The sequence below is a fragment of the Hippocampus zosterae genome, unplaced genomic scaffold, assembly GCF_025434085.1.
Source record: "Hippocampus zosterae strain Florida unplaced genomic scaffold, ASM2543408v3 HiC_scaffold_22, whole genome shotgun sequence".
NCBI classification, from domain to species: Eukaryota; Metazoa; Chordata; class Actinopteri; order Syngnathiformes; family Syngnathidae; genus Hippocampus; species Hippocampus zosterae.
The window spans coordinates 4371864-4398689 of NW_026262818.1; the positions used below are offsets into that span (position 1 = coordinate 4371864).

The 26826-nt window shown below is 43.6% G+C and overlaps 1 protein-coding gene across 2 annotated transcripts in view; it reads right to left on the reverse strand.

Moving 5' to 3' along the window:
• LOC127594583 (transmembrane protein 94-like) overlaps nucleotides 1-23719 on the reverse strand; it is a 119204-nt gene extending 95485 nt beyond the window's left edge. The window contains exons 1-6 of one of the 2 annotated variants that reach the window (XM_052056427.1): nucleotides 23476-23719; nucleotides 16735-16884; nucleotides 11231-11350; nucleotides 10046-10173; nucleotides 8357-8493; nucleotides 46-251 (exon numbers count right to left, since the gene is read on the reverse strand). In XM_052056427.1, the coding sequence (XP_051912387.1) occupies nucleotides 46-251; nucleotides 8357-8493; nucleotides 10046-10173; nucleotides 11231-11350; nucleotides 16735-16758 (615 nt within the window). In that variant the 5' untranslated portion in view covers nucleotides 16759-16884; nucleotides 23476-23719. The remainder of the gene's footprint in view (nucleotides 1-45; nucleotides 252-8356; nucleotides 8494-10045; nucleotides 10174-11230; nucleotides 11351-16734; nucleotides 16885-23475) is intronic. The other variant, XM_052056428.1, reaches the window with a different exon arrangement.
• Between the last annotated feature and the right edge of the window lie 3107 nt (nucleotides 23720-26826).

Consider the following 26826-nt stretch of genomic DNA (forward strand, 5'->3'; position numbering starts at 1 on the left):
AATCCAAGAATGTATAAATTAATTCCAACAATGTCCACCACTAACCTTTATTCCTCTGAGAGATGTGAATGCCTCTTGCCCAGGTCTGAGAACAATTATATCTCCTTCCACAAGCAGACTGACAGGCAGATTCACCAACTGGGAGTCACGATATGTCCAGTGAAGGGACCACGACGGTGACGAGGGCGTATATAGATCAGGGTAAAGACATGGTGGCCACCGCACTTCGCCTACCCAACCGGAAAGGTAATCTGCAGTAGATGAACAGAAGACGAAAATTAAACGGGCATCACTTTCAGTAAGTTTCACGGTTTGAATAATTGAGGTAGAAGTTGTAAAGTTTTTCACTCATTTTATACCAGTTTGCAACTAGCTTGAATTTCATAACTTTGTTCGGTAAAAAATCCCCCAGTTTAATTTGCATGGATATCTACACAAACTCCTCCCCTAACTATTGGGCTATCAGGTGAAATTTTCGGATAAAGGTACATTTTATATATCCATCTATACATATATATACTGTATATATACAGTAATCCCTCATTTATCGCAGTTAATGGGGACCAAAACCACCCGTGACAAACGAAAATCCGTGAAGTAGCAACCAATATATTTATATATATATAATTTTTTTTTTTTTTAATTGCCCACGTGGGCCTTTGAGCTTGAGCAGAGCACACTAACACACGCACACACACACACAATCCAGTGATGCCTCGTGTGCAGCAGACGTGTTTGTTTTTATGATTAGTCAATTTAGGATGGAGAGACAATTAAGGATGGAGAGACCTGCTTTTGTTCTAATAAGTCTCCTTCACCCCACACACACACAGGCCAGCGATTCAGCTTGTGCAGCAGACATGTTTTTGATTAGTCAATTAAGACAATTAAGGATGAAAGAGACCTGCTTTTGTTCTTATAAGCTTGTGTATATATATATATATATTTTTTTTTTTTTTAATGAATGTATGAAAAAATCCGTGATGCACCGAAGCCGCGATAAACGAACCGTGAAATAGCGAGGGATCACTGTATGTATATATAAAAAAAAAAAAATCCTCATCTCACCCCTCGGGTGGTGTCCGTCCCTCATTCAGCTCGGGTCCTCTACCAGAGGCCAGGAAGCTTGAGGGTTCTGCGCAGTATCCTTGCTGTTCCCAGCACTGCACATTTCTGGACTGAGATGTCCGATGTTGTTCCCGGGATCTGTTGCAACCACTCATCTAGTTTGGGGGTCACTGCCCCGAGTGCTCCGACCACCACAGGCACGACTGTCACCTTTACCTTCCAGGCTCTCTCCAGCTCCTCTCTGAGCCCTTGGTATTTCTCGAGTTTCTCATGTTCCTTCTTCCTGATGTTTCCATCACTTGGGACCGCTACATCCACTACAACGGCTTTCCTCTGCCCTTTATCTATGATCACGATATCTGGTTGGTTCGCCATTACCATCTTGTCAGTCTGGATCTGGAAGTCCCACAGGATCTTCGCTCTGTCATTCTCCACCACCTTCGGAGGTGTTTCCCATTTTGACCTTGGGGTTTCCAGTCCATACTCCGCACAGATGTTTCGGTAGACTATGCCAGCCACCTGGTTATGGCGTTCCATGTAGGCTTTCCCTGCCAGCATCTTACACCCTGCAGTTATGTGTTGGATCGTCTCAGGTGCCTCTTTGCACAACCTACACCTTGGGTCTTGTCTGGTGTGGTATATCTGGGCCTCGATGGCTCTGGTGCTCAAGGCCTGCTCCTGAGCAGCCAGGATGAGTGCCTCTGTGCTGTCCTTCAGGCCAGCCCTCTCTAGCCACTGATAGGACTTCTTGAGATCAGCCACTTCAGTTATGGTCTGGTGGTACATCCCGTGTAGGGGCTTGTCCTCCCATGATGGTCCCTCTTCCAGCGCCTCATCTTCTGTTCCCCATTGTCTGACACATTCTCTGAGTACGTCATCCGTTGGAGCCTTGTCCTTGATGTATTCATGGAGCTTGGATGTTTCATCCTGGACAGTGGCTCTCACACTCACTAGTCCCCGGCCTCCATCCTTTCGGCTTGCGTACAGTCTCAGGGTGCTGGATTTGGGATGGAACCCTCCATGCATGGTTAGGAGCTTTCGAGTCTTAACATCCGTGGTCTGAATCTCTTCCTTTGGCCACCTTATTATTCCTGCAGGGTATCTGATCACTGGCAGGGCATAGCTGTTTATTGCCCGGGTCTTATTCTTGCCATTGAGCTGGCTTCTTAGGACTTGCCTCAATCGCTGGAGGTATTTGGCCGTAGCCGCTTTCCTTGTTGCCAGTTCGAGGTTGCCATTGGCTTGTGGTATACCAAGGTACTTGTAGCTGTCCTCAATGTCTGCTATTGTTCCTTCAGGGAGTGAGACCCCTTCAGTGCGGACTACCTTTCCTCTCTTAGTCACCATCCGACTACATTTCTCAAGCCCGAATGACATCCCGATGTCGCTGCTGTAGATCCTGGTTGTGTGGATCAGGGAATCTATGTCCCTTTCGCTCTTAGCATACAGCTTTATGTCATCCATGTAGAGGAGGTGACTGATTGTAGCTCCATTTCTGAGGCGGTATCCATAGCCTGTCTTGGTGATTACTTGGCTTAGGGGGTTCAGTCCTATGCAGAACAGCAGTGGGGATAGTGCATCACCTTGGTATATGCCACATTTGATGGACACTTGGGTAAGTGGCTTGCCATTGGCTTCAAGTGTGGTTTTCCACATCCTCATCGAGTTCGCAACGAAGGCTCTTAGGGTCCTGTTCACCTTATACAACTCCAAGCATTCAGTGATCCATGTATGTGGCATCGAGTCATAGGCTTTCCTGTAATCAATCCAAGCTGTGCACAGGTTGGTACGTCGGGACCTGCAGTCTTGTGCGACTGTTCTGTCAACCAGGAGCTGATGTTTGGCTCCTCTGGTATCTCTACCAATGCCCTTCTGTGCTTCGTTCATGTATTGATCCATGTGTCCACTTATCTTAGACGCAATGATGCCTGACATGAGCTTCCATGTTGTGGAGAGACAGGTTATTGGCCGATAGTTGGATGCGGCTGCACCCTTTGAGGGATCCTTCATGATCAGGATGGTTCGCCCTTCGGTTAGCCATTCTGGGTGAGTCCCATCCCTCAGCAGCTGGTTCATTTGTACTGCTAGGCGCTCATGGAGTGCTGTGAGTTTCTTTAGCCAGTAGATGTGGACCATGTCCGGGTCTGGTGCTGTCCAGTTCTTCATATCTGAGACTCTTTCCTGTATGTCTGCCACTGTTATGGTAACCGGGTTCTGTTCAGGGAGGTTGCTGTACTCCTCTCTCAGGGTCACCAGCCATTGTGCACTGCTGTTATGTGCAACCTCCTTCTCCCATATGCCTTTCCAGTACCTTTCAGTTTCCAGTCTTGGTGGGTCAGCTCTGTTGTTAGGACCCTGCCACTGAGCGTACACTTTCGCAGGTTGTGTTGCGAACAGCCTGTTTATTCGTCTGGCCTCATTCTCTTTCGTGTACCGCTTTAGGCGACTGGACAAGGCTTGGAGCCTTTGTTTGGCAGTTTCGAGTGCTTCAGGTATGGTCATCTGGATGTACCTCTCGGGTATCGGCCTTTTCATCACACCTCTCTGGGCCTCCGTTAATTGACTCACATCTTTCCGGGCCGCCTTGATCTTAGCCTCCAACCGTCTTTTCCATGGTGGGTAACGTATCTCATGGCTACCATGGTTGCTCTTATAGCCCAGAGTCTCCAGGATCACTGATGCTGAAGCGTATATCAGCTCATTGGTTTCTGTGATCGTTACGGTAGGGATCGCCCTCAGTGCTGCATTCACACTTTCTATGAGACTTTCAGATGGTACTTCACATAGCCGTAGTAATCGGTTTCTAGGTTGCCCCGCTTTCATTCTCGCCATGATCTTAGCTTTCAGGTCAGTTGCTGCCTCGCTCAGCATTTCATTCATTGGGGCTGGCCACCCAATCTCATCATCTGCATTCATTGGGGGTTGCCTCCCAATCTCTTGTATGACCTCCTCCTCTGATCTGGCAGCCTGGGGCCCTTCACCATGGAACCTGCATTGTACCTCATCAATCTCAAGTTGTGACAGCAGTTGCCGTTTGTGGATGTTGGAACACTGAGCTACTAGTTGTTTCGCGGTCAACCGTGACTGTGGGTTTCGAAGTAACCATTTAGCCCACATTCTCTGCATGTAACCCCTCTGACTAGGGTTGCTTGAGTAGTAGCATTCCAACAGAGCCATGTTATCGTATCTCGCCCATCTCCGCTTTGTTCCAGTAGCCCATTTTTCATCAAGGTGCTCTGGTTCCCCAGCACCTGACGCAGACCTTGTTTGGCCGGGCGACGTCTGAGCCGGCATGTCATTCGTTTTATTGTCTCTCATCATTGTATGAGGTAGGCATTAGCGTGAAGGATCTTGCCCAAGGACCCACACTGGATGGTGTTATGTGCTCATTTTTGCCCCAAGCGGGATTCGAACCACCGTCTCCCGTATGCCAAACCGATGCCTTACCAACTGAGCTATCCAGCCGCTATACATTTTTTCTGACATGTTTCCTAACAAATATATATATATATATATATACACTGTATATATATATACTGTATATATACTGTACACACACATGCATACATATACATACATACATTTATATACATATACACTGGTGCCTTTACTTCCGAAATTAATTGATTAGGAAGAAATTTCTTAACTAGAACATTTCATAAGTAGAGACGCGTTTTTGATGTAAATACCCGAATTCATTCCAAGACCCCCAAAATTCTGACATGTTTCCTAACAAATAGATGTTTCAATTTGATTGTTGCACAATAAATGAGAGTTGTGCATAGTATAAAATACAAAGAATAAAGAATAAAATGGTCCTTTAAATTTTAATTGCATCCTCATAATTTTTTGCCCTCTTCAGTTCATATTCTCTCTCAGAAGTGTTTTTTTTGTCTGGCATTTTGTAAGAACTGATCCGAGGACGTTCGGTTTTGTCGGCTTTTAACAATCCTTCGAAAATGTCCAAGGCAAACATTGGCATAGTGAGCGATCGCTCGACTGGTGAACACTTTTTCTGGGTGATTCACATTTACGTAAAACTATCAGAACACCTCATGGCCCGAGGGTCGAATGATGAGGACGCTGCATAGACACATATCTATTTATTTATTTTACACACATAGAAACACGCTTATTCTTAGCGAAGATGCCTGGATGATGCTTGGTAATAGCCAATAGCGGAGCAGCTCTAAGGATGTTGCCTTCAGGAAACTCGGAGTTGCGAGTAGCAGGCCATACTGTATTTTTAGCTTTCGTATCTTTGAATTATTTTGTGACAAGAGGCAATATTTTCCTGTTGAGACGTTTCGTAACTTCAAAATTTCGTATGAAGAGATATTCGTAAATAGAGGTACCACTGTACATACATACACGCGCACGCGCACACGCACACACACACACACGTACGTACGTACGTACATACATACATATATATGTATATATATGTATATTAGAGCTGTCAAACGATTAAAATACTTAATTAAAAATGCAACTGTCATAATTAACTCAAATGAACAAAAAAATTAATCGTGATTACGCACACATTTTTTATTGTTTCTGAATTTCCTTTTACATTTTTTGTCCTATTTTTCCCCATTTTAATGCTCTCATCAACTTGGAATCATGAATCAGTTTTCTATGTGCCAAATGCAAATATTTACTGAAATAACAATTTCAATTTTCAATTTTACATGAACATTTTTCACATGGAGCAGTTGTTCACACAATCTCTCACACAATAGTACTGTCCATCAAGAACAGTGAAAAAAATATATTTTGTCACACAACAGCTGCTTTAACAGCTTTTTTTATTAAATCAAAACAGAGCAATATAACATTATAAAGTGCACATCTAAGGTAAACTAGTACTCAGCCTATAGTGGATTTAAACCATGGTTGCATACTTCATTTTTCTCAAGTTTGCTTTCAACACAGCAGTCTGTTTCTGTATGTTTGTTGGAGAATAACGAGACCCCGGACATCAGTGTTCGTTATGTGGCGCTGTATTAAAAACTACCGGCCGTACAAACAAGCGCAAGCACTTCCCCCGTGCTGCTGGGGATAACCATTCTGAAAGGAGGGGGGTTTCACTCCCCGTAGTCACTTTTGGCTATTGTGGTAAAGTGAGGTAGTGCATTGTGTAATACGCAATATGCAGATGTCGGATAATGAGGGGAGGGTCATAGTCTGTAACAGGAGGCAGGGGTCGGGCAGAGGGTGGGGAGTGCGGGCAGAGCAGGGAGGGAGTTGAGTCTCCTGACCGCCCGGTGGAAGAAACTGTCTGAGCCTGGTGGTTCTGGCACGGTGACTTAGCAATCTCCTTCCTTGCCATTATGATATTTACATTTAAATAACAACAACAATAATAATAATAATAATAATAATAATAATAAAATTATGTGAAAGACAATTGTAAATAGCACTGTGATTTATCCATTTTGTGTTTATATTGAACTTAATTGAATGGTGTTTGTTGTTGTTTTTTTCTTCTTTCTACCTACATTCTTGCTGCTGGAGGCTGTAAATTTCCCCAGTGTGGGACAAATAAAGGATATCTTATTTATATGAACAAGGACGGAGGGACGATGACAGAAGGATTACCAGGTCGCGGATCGAGGACAGACCGGCAAAATATGGTCAAGTGCCTATCGCTGATTTTGCATTTGCACTATTTCTCTTGTTGAACACATCAAATGTTTTCGTATTATTTTGCTCCTAAAAACTAATGAGATAAAATACACTTCCTATTTGAGAGGAGTATTTCTTTATTTCACGTGTAGAATTGTGGTCACTTTCATTTTTACAAATGTTGGGTGTTTTGGACTGGCTTGTTTGTTGTTAATTTATTGGCCAATGTCAGGCAATGAAGCAATGTTTAAAAAGAGTTCCATAGATAGAAATTAACTATTTTAAGTCGACACAATAGTTTATAAGTTTATTAAAAGGAAATCACTGCCTGCCTTAGTGGGAATCCGACGCGGAGGCATGCAACGCAGTTTTGCAACCTGTGAACTATCGTAGCTCACGCGTACCGTTTTAAAATGTTTCTTTGTGACTGCCATCTGTGAATTGTACATGAAACACACTTTGCCCGACAATAATAATAATAAAGGCAACATCGCAACAGCTCTGATTGAAAGCTGCAATTAGACTGCTGAGTGCAAGCAACTTCTGGTGACGCAGGGTTTATTTTATTTTATTTTTTAAATACTTTTTGTGAAAGTACGACTGATAGGATGATTCGGGTGCAGTGTGCATGAAAAAAAATATGACTAACATGCACAGAGACACACAAATGTTTGTGTTTTTTACACGACGCCCCTCGCGATCTACGTAATGCGCACCCCTGTGCTATCCATCCATCCATCCATCCATTTTCTGATCCGATTTATCCTCACAAGGGTCACGGAGCGTGCCGGTGCCTATCTCAGCTGTCTCCGGGCAGTAGGCGGGGGACACTCAGACCAGGTAAATTGAGTTTATGATAATAATAATAATACATTTTATTTGTAAGCGCCTTTCACAACATTCAAGGACACTTTACAACCAAGAGCAAATAATAAAACTACAGATAAAATTATAAACAGAAAAAGAGAAAGATTTAAGGTGGATATGCAAGTCTGAATAGGTGGGTTTTGAATGTGGGAAGAGTCTCAATATTACGAATATTGGGTGGAAGTTCCAGAGTTTGGGCGCAAAGCGGCTGAAGGCTCTGCACCCCTTTGTACTGAGACGGGCAGAGGGTAGAGAGAAGTAGAGGGAGTATGAGGACCTGAGTGAGCGATAGGAAATGGAAATTTGAAGATCTGACAGACAGGGGGTGGGGGGGGGGGGGGGGGGGTTATGGATGGCTTTGAATGTATAGGGAAGTATTTTGAAATTAATTCTAAGTCGGAGGATGGGGGTGATATGATGGAAGAAGGGGGTTCTCGTGATGATCCGGGCTGCTGGATTCTGAGTTATGGAGGAATTTGTAATGGACACCGAAGAGAAGTGAATTCCAAAAGTTTGAGACCCCTGCTTTAGAGGAAGAGCCAAGGGAGAGGCGAGTGTGGGCATCTGTGGTTAGGTTGCTGCTCCTGCATCCTGACCACCGATAAGCAGAAGAGGGATGATGGAGGGACGGATGGATTATTATTTGGGTGTGGAAATGACTATGATTGCCTGCCAGGGTGTACCCCACCTCTCACCTGAAGTTGGCTGGTGTAAATTCCAGCTCAACCACAACTCTCATGAAGACAATCCTTGTTAAAAATTTAAAAATGAGACGTGAAAAGGCCCGACTCACCACTGAGCTGTGTGATGATGCCTTTAAGGCGCCGAACCATTTCACTCCTTTTGAGCCTCTCCTGTCTTCTGACCAGCATCAGATTCAACAGCAAAAGGATAAGGAGGGCAGCTGCATTCACCAGCTCGCTGCCAGAACTGAAAAGGTCAAGCAATTTCATGATCATCTTACTTGAAGCATCAAATTCATGTTGTTTATTTTACAGCTAATGAAAGTGAGGATTTCACGGTAACTGTCGTTACCGGTAGCGTGTCTTTTCCGTGGCGTCATTTCGACGGTACGAAAAATAGTTTAACCAAAAAAAGTCACCGTACACGAATTGACTGTACGTGATCGAATCTCTCCTGAGGAGGGGATCGGCGAACTGTCGTGTAGCCAGCAGAACTCGATCCGCTTCTTCAGCCAAACCCCGATAATCGCCAGTCGTCAGCCAAGCCGAGTTAGCCAACACCACGCGCATTGGCCCTGGTAGTTGGCATAGGAAAATGCACGGGAAAAGAAATCCGCCTTCATTCGAGCCTAACAGCGACAGCATTTTGTCCATCAGATCCACTGCCGTGCCATCGCCCAGCCCGGGAAGGGAAAGGAGTCCGTCTGCTCTTTCCGAGTCCGACAAACTGAACCTCCTGAGCAGAAGCTGTTTGAGCGCATCGTATTTCCCGCCTTGTGGGGGCGCCCGCAAGAGCTGTATCGCATGACGTGTAATCTGCTGGTCAAGGGACGCCACGACCATGTAATATTACGGCTCATCGGTAGTGATTCCCCGTAGGTGGAAAAGCGCTTCCACATGCTGAAACCACGAAGCCGGGTCGCTCTGCCAGAACTCCGGTAGGCTCGCGGCAGAGGCGGCGGCTGCAAGTTGCGGGAGTTGGGGCGACGTGGCCGAGATTGACACCTCTTTAACCGAAACATTTTAACGTCAGTGTCACCAATGTGGCAGTCAAATTGATTATTAATTGATTATTAAGAAACCATAGTACATGTTTTTTTAAATAGAGGAAGGAATGCTCTTCAATAATGTATTGTGACAAATCTTTGCAAATCTTTGCTTGTGTCATGTGAGGGGTAAGAAGATTTTATAAGATCCAATTGTTGTTGTGACCCTGAAGTGATCAAATCCACTCTCCTCTAACTCCTCATGGCAGCGCTGTGCGACACTAAACATTCACTTCAATCAACATTCTCGCTTCTTTCATCTCAAACTGCTTCAATCAACAAAGCGTATGAGGGAAAAGTGGTTAACATTGCAAGGCTGTCTGTGTTTTTATGTTGTGTTTATTATTTACTTTATGTTAAGTGTTTCGTAAAGCGCTTTGTTACAGGCGCAGCTGTTGTGAAAGCGCTATATAAAGCCGGATGGATTGTATTGTATTCATTTTAAATCCATCCATCCATTTTCCGATCCGCTTATCCTCACAAGGGTTGCGGGGTGTGCTAGAGTCTATCCCAGCTGTCTTGGGGCAGTAGGCGGGTTACACCCTGAACTGGTTGCCAGCCAATGGCAGGACACACATAAACATACACCCATTAAGTCTCACACTCACAGCTAGGGACAATTTAGAGTGTTCCATTAACCTGCCATGCATGTTTTTGGAATGTGGGAGGAAACCGCAGTACACAGTTGTGCACAGTTGCACAACTTAAATGAATCAGATCAGGCATACAAACGTTCAAATACGGGGGAACTACCTGCCCTTTGGTTGACTGCCATAACAACACAGGAGTCCAAGTGCCACCATAACAGTGAGAGCAGCCCCTGGCCAGTGGAGACAGGAATGGCGGTTTTCATGGTAGAAGAAGCTGTTCACCCACTGTTCCTGTGAAAACATGGGATGGTTACAGGTAAAATTAAGCTGTGTTCAGAGGTTTACGGATTGGGCGTGAATGACATATGGTCTTTGACTGATTTATTGGTGTTATGATGATACAAATGTCATCTTCAAAAACAAGAATTCAGTTCACTTTCTATGATATTGTGGGTTAAACTGCCAATTCTAAAGTTAAAAACAATAAAACACAACCTAGGTTCTGCAGAGGGGTGGCAGGATATTTGATGTTTGCTAGGGCTACAAATTTTTAATCAACTCATTGTTTTATTAAAAGGGCAGTTTGAAAAACATATGCAGATGAAATGTGGATAAATGAACTCAAACATAAAGCACAGGATAACTGAACATAATATAAATGGCAATAAAATGGGAACCAAAAAAAAAAGTAAAAAGTCAAGATACTAAAAATAAGGCCTAAAGTGTCAAAGAATAGCAACACTAATCAAAAATAGTGACCAAGCAATGGCTCAGAACTCCAAAAACTTTTAAGTTTGAAAAGACTGAAGTCAAGCCACCACCCAAAACGATATTGCTTAACATTTTTTTGGAGGGGCGGGGTAATTATTTTTGGAAACTTTAATATACAAAGTTAAACTGACCCAGAAACTTAACTGCTGTTCTTAAAAAATGTTCTCTCATCATGACACATTAAAGTGGAGTTTTAAGTTTTGTTGGGGTTTTTTTGTTTTTGTTTTTCTCTACAACGAAACCTACATGGGCGAAAATACCCCCTATTGGAATAAAAATAAAGAGTACACATATGTTTGTGTGTGTGTGTGTGTGTGTGTGTGTGGCGTGTGTTTTTACATGTGAGATCAAATTTGCTCCAGTGAAAAATCACCTGTTGTGAAAAATTTCTTGCAAACATGGTTTCGTTGTAGAGGAGTTTCACTGTAATTTCATCGGGTCTTGATTGAACCGTTAGCTTCCGCTTAAACTTGTATGACAATTAATGCTCAAAACACATCACATTGCACATCCAACATTATGGCAACAGTTGAAATTAACAAATTGGAAGATGACCGAAATAAATATGTCCATGTACCTGTGCAGAACTCCGCCTGCGTGTTGTCTTCTGGTGCTGGTCCAGTAGGCTGCTAAGCTGATCCCTGAGTTTCCCCAAAGCTTGGTGAGTCAACAAGCCCAAAGCAACGGGATCTTCCTCCTAGAACACGACACAGAGTTTTACACCAGGGGATAAACAAACCTTTCTGAAGCTGAGAGCTACTTCTTGGCTGCTGATTAGTGTGAATGGCTACCAGTTTGATAAAAACTTTTTAAAATAACACATTTGCTCATATTATATTACGGGGTTTTTTTTAGGTCCCAAGCAGTAACCGCTGCAAGATCCCTATTGTTTGTGTAGGTTAATTATTATTGTGAATCACATGATCCAAGGACAAAAGCTGCATGAAAAATCAAACTTTCACACTCATGGGTCCTGGTGATTAAAAAAAAAAAGTTATTATGCACAAATACAAAAGAAATGGCTCTGTACCACACCTTGAATTGTACTCCAATCCCAGTGCGTTTGACCTAGAGATCGGAAAATTAAGAGGAACATGAAGCACTTCGAGATGTACAAAAAAGTTCATTGCCGCCTATGTGCTAAAATGAACAGGAAGAGAAGCTATGATTTTTTTAATGTCCAATTTTAGGACATTTTTACATGTAAAAAGGGGTCATAGTGCTATGACTTCTGTGGCCTTGTCCTCGAGCAGGGGTACCCAAATCCAGTCTCCAAGAGCCGCTATCCCTCCTCCTGCACACCTGATTCTCTGAGAGACAGAGAGAGATGATTTGCTTTCGCAGGCCACATGAAATGACCTGGCCCCCTGGCAGAGAGAGCGAGAGCGAGAGCGAGAGCGAGAGAGAGAGCGAGAGAGAGAGCGAGAGAGAGATTGTCGGGAAAAAAAAGCAGCACATCTCTCTTCGCCTCCTCCTCATTAATACCGATGAATTGTCTTGGCAGAAAGACATCGGCTACGTGGGGATAGCTGGCCAGGAGTTAGCTGGAGGCTAACGGTATAGATCGAGTATATACATCCATCCATCTTCTACCTCTTATCCGGGGCCGGGTTGCGTGGGCAACAGCTTTAGCAGGGAAGCCCAGACTTCCCTATCCCTAGCTACTTCTTCCAGCTCTCCCCGGGGGATCCCAAGGCGTTCCCAGGCCAGCTGGGTGACATAGTCTCTCCAGCGTGTCCTGGGCCTTCCTCGGGGTCTCCTCCCGGTGGGACATGCCCAGAACACCTCACCAGGGAGCCGTTCAGGAGGCATCCGAATCTGATGCCCAAGCCACCTCATCTGGTTCCTCTTGATGTGGAGGAGAAGCGGCTCTACTCCAAGCCCCTCCCGGATGACCGAGCTTCTCACCTTATCTCTAAGGGAGAGCCCGGACACCCTGCGGAGAAAACTCATTTCGGCCGCTTGTATCCGGGATCTAGTTCTTTCGGTCACGACCCATAACTCGTGACCATAGATGAGGGTTGGAATGTAGATCGACCGGTAAATTGAGAGCTTCGCCCTTTGCCTCAGCTCCTTCTTCACCACGACAGACTGATACAACGTCTGCATCACAACAGACGCTGCACCTATCCGCCTGTCGATCTCTCGCTCCCTCCTGCCCTCACTCGTGAACAAGACCCCAAGATACTTAAACTCCTCCACTTGGGGCAAGATCTCCCACCCGACCCGGAGGGGGCACTCCACCCTTTTCCTACCGAGGACCGTGGTTTCAGATTTGGAGGTGTTGATCTTCATCCCATTCAACCCGCCACAGAACTCCCCGAGGGACACGGTCAAACGCCTTCTCCAGGTCCACAAAACACATGTAGACTGGTTGGGCGAATTCCCACATACCCTCGAGGACCCTGCTAAGGGTGTAGAACTGGTCCACTGTTCGACGGCCGGGACGAAAACTACAATGCTCCTCCTCAATCTGAGGCTCGACTTCCTGACGGACCCTCCTCTCCAGCACCCTTGAATAAACCTTACCAGGGAGGCTGAGGAGTGGGATCCCTCTGTAGTTGGAACACACGCTCCGGTCCCCCTTTTTAAAAAGGGGGACTGCCACCCTGGTCTGCCAATCCAGAGGCACTCTCCCCGTTGACCACGCGATGTTGCAGAGGCGTGTCAACCAGGACAGCCCCACAACATCCAGAGCCTTGAGGAACTCCGGGCGGATCTCATCCACCCCTGGGGCCCTGCCACTGAGAAGCTTTTTAACCACATCGGTGACTTTAACCACAGAGATAAGAGAGCCCACCTCAGGGTCCTCAGACTCTGCTTCCTCCAAGGAAGACGTGTTGGTGGAGTTGAGGAGGTCTTCGAAGTACTCTGCCCACCGGTTCACAAGGTCCCAAGTCGAGGTCAGCAGTGCCCCATCCCCACAGTACAGAGTGTTTGTGGTGCACTGCTTCCCCCTCCTGAGACGTCGGATGGTGGAACAGAATTTCCTCGAAGCCGTCCGGAAGTCGGCTTCCATGGCCTCACCGAACTCGTCCCACACTCGGGTTTTTGCCTCGGCGACCATCGAAACTGCGTTCCGCCTGGCCAGTCGATACCCGTCAGCTGCCTCTGGGGTCCCACAGGCCATAAAGGCTCGATAGGACTCCTTCTTCAGCTTGACGGCATCCCTTACTGCTGGTGTCCACTAGCGAGTACGAGGGTTGCTGCCACGACAGGCACCAACCACCTTACGGCCACACAGATTGGCCGCCTCAACAATAGAGGCACGGAACATGGTCCACTCGGACTCAATCTCCCCTGCCTCCCCCCGGAACATGGGAAATGCTCTGTCGGAGGTGGGAGTTGAAACTCCTTCTGACAGGGGATTCCGCCAGACGCTCCCAACAAACCCTCACAATACGTTTGGGTCTGGCAGGATGGACCGGCATCTTCCCCCACCATCTGAGCCTACTCACCACCAGGTGGTGATCAGTTGACAGCTCAGCCCCTCTCTTCACCAGAGTGTCCAAAACATGCGGCCGCAAATCCGATGATACAACCACAAAGTCGATCATCAAACTACGGCCTCGGGTGTCCTGGTGCCAAGTGCACATATGGACACCCTTATGTTTGAACAAGGTGTTCGTTCCTCCCAATCACGCCCTTCCAGGTCTCACTGTCATTGCCCACGTGAGCATTGAAATCTCGCAGTAGAACAAGGGAGTCCCCAGCAGGAGTACTCTCCAGCACACCCTCCAACGACTCCAAAAAGGGTGGGTGTATGCTGAGCTGCCGTTTGGTGCATATGCACAACAACAGTCAGGACTCGTCCCCCCACCCGAAGGTGGAGGGAGGCAACCCTCTCGTCTACCGGTGTGAACCCCAATGTACAGGCACTGAGCCGGGGGGCAATGAGCATGCCCACACCTGCTCTGCGTCTCTCACCGTGAGCAACTCCAGAGTGGAAGAGAGTCCAACCCCTCGAGAGAGAACTGGTACCAGAACCCAGGCTGTGTGTGGAGGCAAGTCCGACTATATCCAGTCGGAACTTCTCTGCCTCACACAACACCTTCCCTGCCAGAGAGGTGACATTCCATGTCCCAAGAGCTAGCTTCTGCAGCCGAGGATCGGACCACCAGGGTCCCTGCCTTTGGCTGCCGCCCAGCTCGCATTGCACCCGACCCCTTTGACCCCTCCCACGGGTATTGAGACCATGAGATGGGGGACCCACGTTGCCTCTTCGGGCTGAGCCGGGCCGCGCCGGGCCCCATTGGTGTAGGCCCGGCCACCAGGCGCTCGCCAACGAGCCCCACCTCCAGGCCTGGCTCCAGACGGGGGCCCCGGTGACCCGCGTCCGGGCAAGGGAAACTGAGTGCCATCGATTTTATTTATCATAATGGGCTTTGTGAGCCGTGCTTTGTCTGGTCCCTCACCTAGGACCTGTTTGCCATGGGTGACCCTGCCAGGGGCATAAAGCCCCAGACAACTTAGCTCCTAGGATCATTGGACACACAAACCCTTCCAACAAGGTAATGTGACAGCTCACGGAGAGGTGATAGACAAACTCAAAGTTATCATGTTTAAAAGTTTCATTTGTATGCTTGATTGACCTCAAACGCATGTGTTTTGAGCACACAGGAAAAAGAGCCAACTTGAGCTGAATGAAACTGAGGGCTTGTTAACCGATAGTACAAACAGGAAGGTTCAACTTCGGGTGGGCAGAACGATAAGATGTCCTTGAGTTTGTGCTGTGTCTCAATTCATGCAAAATATACCCATTGAATTAACAGGGTCTCCATTGTTTTGTACCAAGAGATACTTTGACCTGAGGGGCGTATTAGTGGGCTGGGCTGAGAGGCGTGACATGTAAATGAAGAATGTGTAATTTGCATACATAATCAATAAGAAGCTTGCAGAAGCTGCAGAGGTCAGGTGTCAGTTAAGAAGCGCGCACGGAGTGGCTTCACAGAAAACTTTGCATCCTGTCGGCAGTGATAGTCGATCTGTTCCTGAGTCTGTTTGTTCAACTATCCGAGCGAACATCTCTGACAGCCGTCAGAGCATAAAGTGAGAGCCGCCTTCGATGCCACCAATACAACTCTCTGCGTCTCTCTAAGAAGGCAATGATGATGAATGTTAATTACTGTATCAGGTTTTATCATTAAAAGGCGTCCGCCTTCTTGACGAAGGCGGACGCTTTTTGCCCAGCTCCTGCCCTCAGCCCCACCCTCACCCTGCTCGCCACTTAGTCTTTGTCCAACTTTTTAGACTTTACCTTTTAAACTTTTTTTCCGTAGCCTCCTATCGTATTTTCATCCGAAGAACTAACCATGGAATTAGTTGGCTGGTCTCTCGATGCAATCGACAAAATTTTTTCGACGGAAAGAGCAGGCAGTGGGGAGCCTGCTTGCCCTCCGGGGACATTTGCTGACGGATACGCCCTGGATCCATGGAGAAAGTGGAGACCGGTGTGCCTGGCAATACTGTCCGTGGAGGATGTGGAAGACATCTACATTATTGGCCTTTTGATAAAACGTATGCTGCTGTTTGGTGTTGGCAGCTTTCTGTTCTATCGCAAATTTCAACCGACGGGAGCGGCTTTATTGGAAGTGAAGAAGCTGCCGGTCATTCTGGATGGTTTGGCGCGAATGTCCAACACTCAGACTCAAGCGGGGACTGAGCTCAACAGCAATATTGATGCGGTTTTGCTATCTCACTTCAAAACGGAATAAAGTACAATTCTGCACTGACTTCGTCCATTGCTGGGTTTCTGATATATAATAATTAACACATTTTTGAATTGTTGATTATGAGCATATGCGCCGCCCTGTCTGTCTGCTGACGTTTCTACGGATTTATTCATGAAATGAGGGCCAATCAACAAAGACAGTGTGATGTCGTCTGTTCAGAACACAAAAGTGATATTGTCAACCATTAACACACCGAGTGTTTGCATGGCTGCTTTTGCATGACTGAAACCTTTCGTGTAGTTAATCACCTGCAAATTCCAGGGTCCTTTAACGGTTTTATAAAAAGGAGCTCAGCTCAGGTAAACACCTCAGAACTTAAGTAGATATTGAACCAAGCAAATCAAGGTACCTGCTTCATATCCTTTGACCCCATGGGAACCGCGACCACTCCACATGCTCTGCTTCTCCACTGGTGTACACCACGTGACAGATTACTGTCTGTGCATGCCAGATCCAAATTTGGACAGAGGCCTCTCAGGTCGCTCCCGGTTCAGCGATGCTTTAGGAATGTGAAGGAAGAATTAGACATCAGGTACATTTATAGGAAAACAAACACACATACATAAACATACAGATAGAATCCCAACCATATCTTTTTTAATAAATTTTAACTTTTCTTATTAATCCCCTACTTATCTCTACATGTCTTTACCCGAACGTTTTATCTTTTCAATGAAGCCATTTTTTTTTACGACACAATGAATTCATAAAATAGAGATTGGCCATGTGTGATGTGTGTGCCAGGTTTCATGTTTTTGCGAATGAAATCAAAATGATGAGAAAAGATATAAGCGTTTGCATGTCTGACTATTTTACTACATATATGTGTAATCGATGCCATGCTAAGTTGCCGAGCAGATTCTTACTGCGCATTATTATTATTAGCGCAGGCGCTCTTGGGTAAACGTCGACCAAATCAGTGACATTTGGACGCTTTACACAGGGGTGTCTGAAGTCGGTCCTCAAGGGCCGTTGTCCTGCCTGTTTTCCAGCTCTCTCGGGAGCAACACACCTGATTCAAATAATCAGTGTCATTCAAATGCTGCTTCATCTGAATCAGGTGAGTTGCAGCTGGGAGAGCTGGAAAACAGGCAGGACGGCCGCCCTCCAGGCCTGGAGCTAGACATGCCTGCTTTACGATGACGGAATGATATAACTCCAACTTGATTCGTTGCCAGTGGAAAACCAAACACGTTCTTTGTGAGAACTTGTTAAGCACCAACTAAGAACAGTACTGGCGCCGAACAAACACAGTTTTATGGGTGGAAAAGTGGTAACGTGTACCTTCAAAGTTTGTCACACTTGATACGTACAACCAGCGCTGCTTCACTAAAAATTGTTCAGCCATTATTTCAAAATCGCTAAATAACCGACTAAAATATTGATGCTGTTGCTAGGCCTGATGTGCAAAGCTTCATTCGTTTTCATACATGTTCAGACCGTAAAAAGTACTGTTTTTTTTCCTTGGTGACATTGCCATGGTAACAGCTTTTGGCAAAAATTCAAACTTCGTGTTCCCACATCATGAAGGCCTAGAAACTCTTCAGAGTAAATATGAGGCAAATCTGGTCAACTCGTTGGGAGGAAAAAGGAGCAACATATTTATTTCCTTCAACCAGTAGGCGGCGCTGCCACTACGATATAAATGACTTGGTCCATGTCTTCAGCCCGAGACTCATCAAATGAATCAAATATTGACAAGATACGATCATATGAGTCAAGTTACAGCAGCTTTTGTCATCAATGCAACATCAAATATTACAAATATTTAATTTGTGTTGTCTTGAGAAACAGCACGCCACCACAGCATTAGCGTTCGGCAACAACTCACAAATTTCATCTTTTCAAATCATGAAGGCTTTTCCGAGCAAATTCAAAGTAGATCCGGAAGAAAAAAAACACAAGGAAAAACAAGGAAAGAAAAACTCAAATCATAAAACACTGATTTCATGTAGCCAGTAATACTACTGGGACGGCGGGACGGTTGGCTCAGAGCCCGGCGGCACCGCAGACTCCCAAACGGGCGGCGGCGGAGGCACGGCACGACACGCTCGACCACCAAGGCAGCGCGAGCAAACGATAGCCAGCCGGCGTGGTTGGGCGAGAGGACGCTTCGGAAAATTAGAACACACTCCCTGTTTTAAAATTACAAAAAAAAGCAATCAGAATAATGGACAGCCAGAGCTACCACCACTTGAGACCAGCCTGCTGAACGGCTAATCCGGCAGCAGTGGCGGAAAACTTCGAACACTGCGGCGGTGCCGTCAGGGGAGGCCACAGGCTCACTGCCACGTCACCAACTTCTGGGTTGGCACAAAGATCACAGCACACCTCATCAGCCGACTAGCAAGAAAACCCGAAAAAATGCCGCCCAAACGAGTACAAGATATTAAACAGGACGAAGAATTCATGACCCTTACGCAAGTCAACGAACTACTCACGCAACAAAAAGAACTGTTCACAGCACTTATTCAGCAACAACAAGAACACTTCAAAGGATTTGTAAAGATGATACTGGATTCAACAAACACACGACTCGACAATTTTTCCAGGGAAATTCAAGAACTGAAAACAAGTCTTAATTTTGCCCAAAAGGAGGTTGATGATATTAAAAAACAACAAACGAATGGAACTGACCATTGCAAAGCCATGCAAACTGAAATCTATAAAGTATGTGACAGTATGCTTGTTTTAACTGACAAGATGGACTACTAAGAGGGACAATCTAAAAGAAATAACTTGATAATCGATGGAATTGAAGAAAGGCAAGGAGAAACGTGGACCGAAACGGAGGAAAAAGTGCAGAAAATCTTCAAGGACCAACTGCAATTAAAGGAGACAATCGAGGTGGAAAGAGTCCACCGCACGGGGAGATCCGAATCGGGAAGACCTCGACCAAGACCAGTCGTGGTGAAGTTTGAAAAATATAAGGACAAAACAATGATACTACAGAGTGCAAAATACTTAAAAGGCACCAAAATTTACATTAATGAAGATTATACAGATACCGTACGTCAAAAAAGAAAAGAATTGCTTCCAAAACTAAAAGCGGCACGTGAAAGAGGGGAAATTGCCTACTTGAGGCACGACAAACTCATCGTCCACCCCCGCAACAGTACTCCAATTCAAAGGGCTCCACTTCAACATGCTGAGAGCTGATTACCACCAGACGAAACTTAATGACTAAATACATATAGGAAAAAACAACACAAACATGGACTTTAAAATCTTTGATTACGCTGAACATAAGACATTCGATCCAGAGAACAACTTGGATCCAGACAATAATTTCTTCAATCATAATCACAGCATCACAAACTCAAAGTATTATACTGATGAACAATTCAACTCAAATGTAGAACTGAAAAATACATTTTCAGTGATACATATAAATAGTAGAAGTCTATACAAAAATGTCACCAAAATCGGAGAATATTTAACTACATTTAATAAATTTACAATTATTGCCATATCAGAAACTTGGCTTGATGATGAAAAAACAAGTGAAATGAAAATTGATGGATATGAAATGTATGCAACTCATAGGGAAGACAAAAAAGGAGGGGGGTTGCAATATATGTAGATAAAACACTGAAATGCTGCAAAATTGAGAGCTTGACAAACACAACTGAGAATCTAATGGCATGTCTAACTTTGGAAATACACGTGAAAAATGCATCAAATGTTATTTTAAGTTGCGTTTATAGGACACCAGGATCTTGTCTAGACACATTTAATAAAAAACTGACAGATATGCTAAGTTGTTCTAATGACAAGAAAACACGAATAATATGTGGCGATTTTAACATCAACTTATTAAACCCAAATGGACACAAAAAAACAACAGATTTCATAAATACAATGTATAGCAACGGTCTATTCCCAGTCATTCTGAGACCCAGCAGAATAACAGTGGATACGGCCACATTGATAGATAACATATTTATAAATAAGATTGATCACAAAAAGGAAAGTGGACTTCTCATAACTGATATAAGTGACCATCTACCAGTCTTTGTAGTCCTACACAATTACTTTGCTAGAAAAACAAAACCAATAACCCATACATCAGAAATAAGACTCAGAACCCAACATTCCATTGCAGCTTTCAAGCTCGACCTAGACAAGCAAAATTGGTCTGAGGTCTACACAAATGATGATCCAAACACTGCGTTTGAAGCATTTCAGTCAACCATAACCTCCTTATACGATAAACATTTCCCAGTAATTAAAGTCACCAGAAAGTTCAATGGACAAAGTAAGCCATGGATAACAAAAGGCAAGAAAATGCATGTAAAAAGAAAAACAATCTATACAAATCGTTTCTAAAATCCAGAACCAATGAAGCTGAAACAAAATACAAGACTTATAAAAACAAATTAGTAAATATTATAAGAGCTAGTAAGAGAGACCATTTTCATGCATTATTAGAGCAAAATAAAAGCAATACTCAAGAAATCTGGAAGATCTTAAATCATGTAATTGGAAATAACTCCAAAAAAGTAGATTATCCAGAGTATTTTATGAAAGACAAAAATACCATTATTGAGGAAACGGCAGAAATAGCAAATGAATTTAATGAATATTTTATTAATATCGGCAGTAACTAAGCAAAACAAATTCCCTCTTTAGAAATACATAAACACATAGAAAAAAATCCTTCCACAATGTTTCTTACTGCTGTGAATCAAAATGAAATATTAAATATTGTAAAAACATATCAAAGCAAAAAGTCAACCGACTGTTTTGATATTGATATGTCAATAGTAAAACATATTATAGAACTTGTAGTGCGACCCTTTACATATATATGCAACCTGTCATTTAAAGTCGGTATTTTTCCATCAAAAATTAAAACAGCTAAAGTTCTTCCAATTTTTAAAAATGGTGAAAGACAATTCATAACAAATTATAGACCTATATCACTGTTACCACAATTTTCAAAAATATTAGAAAAATTATTTTCTCGCAGACTCGATAACTTCATTGATAAACACATGGTATTAAGTGAAAATCAATATGGCTTCAGAGAAAAACGGACCACCTTATTGGCAGCAATGGAGTTTGTGGAAGCAATAGCCACTAATATAGATAATAAAGAATACACGGTCGGGATTTTTCTAGATCTAAAAAAAGCTTTTGATACGGTAGACCATGCTATATTATTGAAAAAATTAGAGAGATATGGTATCAGAGGCACAGCACATAAATGGATTGAAAGTTATTTAGAAAACAGATATCAGTATGTGCAGTTCAAAAACAAAAAATCCAACTTGCTGAAGATTATCCATGGAGTGCCTCAGGGGTCAGTGATTGGACCAAAACTGTTCATTTTATATATTAATGATATCTGTAGTGTGTCAAAACAATTCAAATGCGTCCTTTTCGCTGATGATACAACCTTTTACTGCTCTGGAAAAAATATGAAACCACTCCTGACAAAAACAAATTATCTTTAAATTTAACAAAAACCAAACTAGTTGTTTTTGGCATAAGACCAATTAAAGACCAAATTAAAATAAAGATAAATTCAATTGAAATAGAACGAGTCTTTGAATATAAGTTTCTTGGACTAGTAATAGATACCAAACTATCCTGGAAGCCACACATAGATAACATAAAAAGAAAAGTATCCAAAACTATCGGGATACTCTACAAAACGAAGGATGTGTTGAATAAGAGCTCCGTGTATACATTATATTACTCATTATTACTACCATATCTGACCTACTGTGTAGAAATATGGGGAAAAGCCTGTAAAACGAACACACTCCCCGTTTTTAAAATTACAAAAAAAAGCAATCAGAATAATCAACAGGTCGAAATATATAGAACCCACAAATCCAATATTCATCAAATTAAACACAATGAAATTCTACGACCTAGTAGACTACAAAATTACTCAATCAATGTATAAAGCACATAACAACCTCCTTTGCCAAAATATCCAGCAGCTTTTTGAAATTAGAGAGAGCTGGTATCATCTAAGGGGCACTAATCAATACAAAAAATCCAGAACAAGAACAAACATTAAACAAAGGTGTGTATCAGTAATTGGTGTCAATCTATGGAATAAGCTTGAAACGGATCTGAAAATGAGCAAATCGTTGGAGGAGTTCAAAAACAAATTCAAAAGATTAGTGCAAAATAACTACATGAATCTGAATTAAAATAGATACATTTGATATACTTATAAAATATAGTAATATAACTGTTTGTTCTTGTTTTGGATTTTGATCAACTTAACAATTGTATTCAAGGAATGCCAATTATAATGAATATCAGAAAATCGAAATACAAAAGAAGAAAGAATAACTATATATATACAAACCAAAAGGTGTAGAAATAGAATAGCATAGTATACACAAGGGTAAAAACATTTAATGATAGGTAGTTTTTCATTTCTTTGTTTTGAAAAATGAACAATTCAGTTACATAATAAGGGGTAGGACTAGATAAGTTATTTACTTCTTCCTACTCCTTTGAGCATATAACTGTGATGTGTGTTTTTCTTTTTTCTCTTTTAACTATTTCTAATTTTCCTTTTATAATTTTGTTTGACCTTTGTCAACCTGTTATTGCGTGTACTATATATGCTCAATAAAACAAACAAACAAACAAACTACCACTCCGATGAAAAATAAGTTTGCAGATATCTTCAGAACGCGACTATTATATGCGTGAAATTCGGGATTTTCGAAAGTATGTGCAGAGGAATTATTAAGCATTTCCTCCTTTGTGGCAAAAGAATGGATAAATGCAAATTTTGATGCGTCGCTCCCATCATTCAGTATTTCGATCTCTCTGGCCTCCAAACTGGTATATTATGTTCATGATTGAGAGATACAATACGGCGTGACGACACGATTCGAAGCTCTGTTGTGTCGTGTAGTGGTCGACCGGAACAAGACGCAGTGGCAGTCAGCACAATAATGGCAATAGCACCGTCCTTGAGTCGTCGACAACTGCATTCACCTTGTTATGATATCTTATAACTACCCATTATTGTCAGGCAAAGATGTCATCAGCTAGGGTACCAAATCGCTATCTATGTGTACAGCAGCACTGTTTGGTGCGCCATGTTGCATACCTTTCTTCTTCTTTTTCTTCTTCTTCAGCCCAATCACAGTAGTCTACGGACTAATGCAAGTATTGGGCCCCGTCCAAATACCGAGGCAACAGTCACCGGTCCTGACTAAAGTGGACATCAAGTAGAAGTGCAAGGTGGTGATTGAGAGCGCAGGTTTGATAGAAGCGCCTGAAAGATGCAGGATTGGGACAGTGCGTGTTACGTCATCGCCTTGCGCCGCTGCTTGAAGACGTCATCAAACATGGCGCACCACTTTCACGAGAGAGAGAGAGAGAGAGAGAGAGAGAGAGAGAGAGAGAGAGAGATTGTGGAATATTGCCACATCTGTCAGGCCAATGCAATTAAACGTACCCTTGCGTAAAATCAGTAGTGATAGCAAAATGAAGCCCCATAAAGCAGTGAAGCCCTGCAGGGAAGGACTTCCACAAGCTTCGGGGCTTCAAGATGAATCATTTCCTCGACTACGTTATCATGTGGACAGGAAAATGTATCACATGCTTGGTGCATGCAATAAAATGGTGTGGTGTAAATCATGCTCAGGACACATAATAATATGTATTTGAGTAGTGTTTTTACATGCATTTTTCTGTGTTACTTTGTCTATGTTTGTGCTTATGCAACAAGTGAAAATGTGAAATAAGCAGGTAAAATAAAGTGCGTATTCGTTTTGATTTAAAAACAATATTTAATCCAAAGGTTTTGGACTCAGGTGGTTTCTTTTTTTGCAGAGAATTTCACCTGCTTTTGAACAAACTCTTTCACATGGTACTGATGAAGCAGGGGTGCATAGATATGTGATAGCAAGTTGGTATGAAGGGGAATCCATAGCGTTTCTTTGTCGCTTTTATTTCGAACACTCAAACCTCTCGTATGATTTCCTGAGTCAGTCACGTCGTACACCCCCTTCGCGGGGCTTCAAATGTCACCACTGACGTATTCAACACGCGCTTCGAATTCCCATTCATGAACCACTCATCTAGATTACTTGGCACACGCTTCAGGGATTCGACCCGTGGAGCACATCACTAAGGGTGTACCCGGCAGAAAATGTCCCCGAGGAGCAAGCAGGCTCCCCACTGCCTGCTCTTCTTGTCGAGAAAATTTTGTCGATTGCATCGTTAGACCAGCCAACCAATTCCATGGTTTGTTTTTCGGATGAAAATACGGCAGGAGGCTAGGCAAGTTAGACAAAGACAGCACATAGACTGTGTGGCAAGCAGGGGAGGGTGGGGGGAGGACAGGAGCAGAGCAAAAAAGTGTCCGTCTTCATCGAGAGCCAAGCAGAAAGCTGCAGTTCTCACAAGCATTTATTCACATGAAGACTCCACAGACAGAAACGCTGCTTCAGAGTGCGAGGACTGTCTTCTTGAGCCAGTTACAACTTTGGATGAAGAGTCAGCATGTGATCTCACTCCTGAAGAACTTTCATCGAAAGTTGGTCAGATCAACAAGTACAGGTTGATCGTCTGTAAAATAAATCATTTCACATGCATGCATGTAAAATGTGTACCTGTGGGCTTTTTTGTTTTGTTATTACCAAACTAGCTGGTTCGCCGCCCTCCGGGCGGCTCGTCAGCTAGTTCCTGTGGAAGGCTGGTAAGGTGGGCCTTTGGCCCACAATAGTGTTGTTGCTTGGTTCAACTTTTTGTTCATCTTCATTGCTTATCGCGAAAATAAAGAGATGTTTAGCTCTACTAAATAACTAACAATTTTATTGCAATGCTTGTGGGTAGACAACATTTTTTCGCTAAGATGCCCGCGCGATCGTAGTGAGCCACTGCCTGAGCGGCGCGCAGTGGCGGCGCGCAGTGGCGGCGCGCAGTGGCGGCGCGCAGTGGCGGCGCGGTGAAGTAGGTACGTTTTGAAAAGGGACAGACGGAAGGACAGACCGCGTGCGGGACGACGCGCAATATATATATAGATGAGTGGATGTGGTGTATTAACCATCATAGATTTTTATGTTGTTTGGACGCATTGACTTCCCGTACTTTGTATTGCCATCTACTGCTCATGCGTGAAATGTTACCTGGAATGCGAAGTCTCTTCCCCACGAGGTTAATGGCGGAACTCGACGGTCGAATAAATAATAGAAAACGCGTGTATGTGCATCGTCATTTCAAGACACAACATCTGGCGACTAGTGATGGGAATTCCGGCTCCTTTTAGAGAGCCGGCTCTTTTGGATCGGCTCCCTAAAAAGAGTCAGCTATTTCGGCTCCCAAATGGCTTTTTTTGTTGCTTAAATTAATTTAATACCAAAAATAACGTAATATTATGTGTAAAACGAAGTACTAATGCAAAATAAAAGACATTATATCAAATATTTATTATTTATATGGCTTTATTTATATTCTTCTGAACATACTCAACACGGAGTGCTACAAAAATAAAAACAAAGTACAAAGACGCTTCTCAAAACAAGGTCGTCAAAAAGTTCCAATCTCTGAATGTGTATATTTATAAGCTTTTAACTATTTACAGTAAAATATAAGTACGCTTTGAATACCACACAACAAATTATAAATTAAAATTTGTAAAACAAAAAGAAAAAAAGCAGCATCCAGGTAAAGGTTTTAGCTTGTCTTTAGCGAAGATTAGCATGAAGAAAAGACCTCAGTGCCTCAGCTTTGAGGCGTTGATCCTGTTTCTCCTCTCTGTTAATATTTGCCCTGTTTTGGAGAAGATTCTCTCTGAGGGGACAGATGTTGCAACAACACACAGCCAACACAAAATGGATGTGTCACGTCGCGTGCTCGCCGACAGGTGGCGGATTTTTCCCTCCGCCTGTTCGGTGCACCTGTTCTCTATCTCGGACTGATTGCCCTCCTATATTAATGAGACTCCGGCAGTTCTCCCACTGCCGGAGAATTCCTTACCGTGCCATTGCTCTCTATCGCTAATCTCGTCGCTTGACAATTTCTCGCTGCCCTATTGCCTTACGGCCTCTTCCTTCGCGGATTTCATATTGTGACCAAATTGTTATCGTCGGTTCTCCTATCTCGGTAGTTCCTCGCCCTTTATCGTTTCGCGAGCGTTTTCTGTTGTCTTCCTTATTTTTTCCTGGTCCTTATTTGACCAGCGTTTTCTGTTATCGTTTTCCCTGTTCGGGCTCCTTTTGTTTTTTATTAAAACCCTTTATTTCTTACAAGATTCCTTTCGTTGTCTGCTTTTTCCGGGGATCCACCTCATTTTTTCTGTTGTGCACGAGGTGATTTCTTATCGCCTCGGGCTCAACGTGACAGGATGAAAATCCCTTGCAATCATTTCACCCAGTTCCTCATCAATTGTGTTCTGTTTTGCTGGTTTTATAGCTGTTTGCATAAAGTGGCTCATAGAGCTCTGGGTTGTACA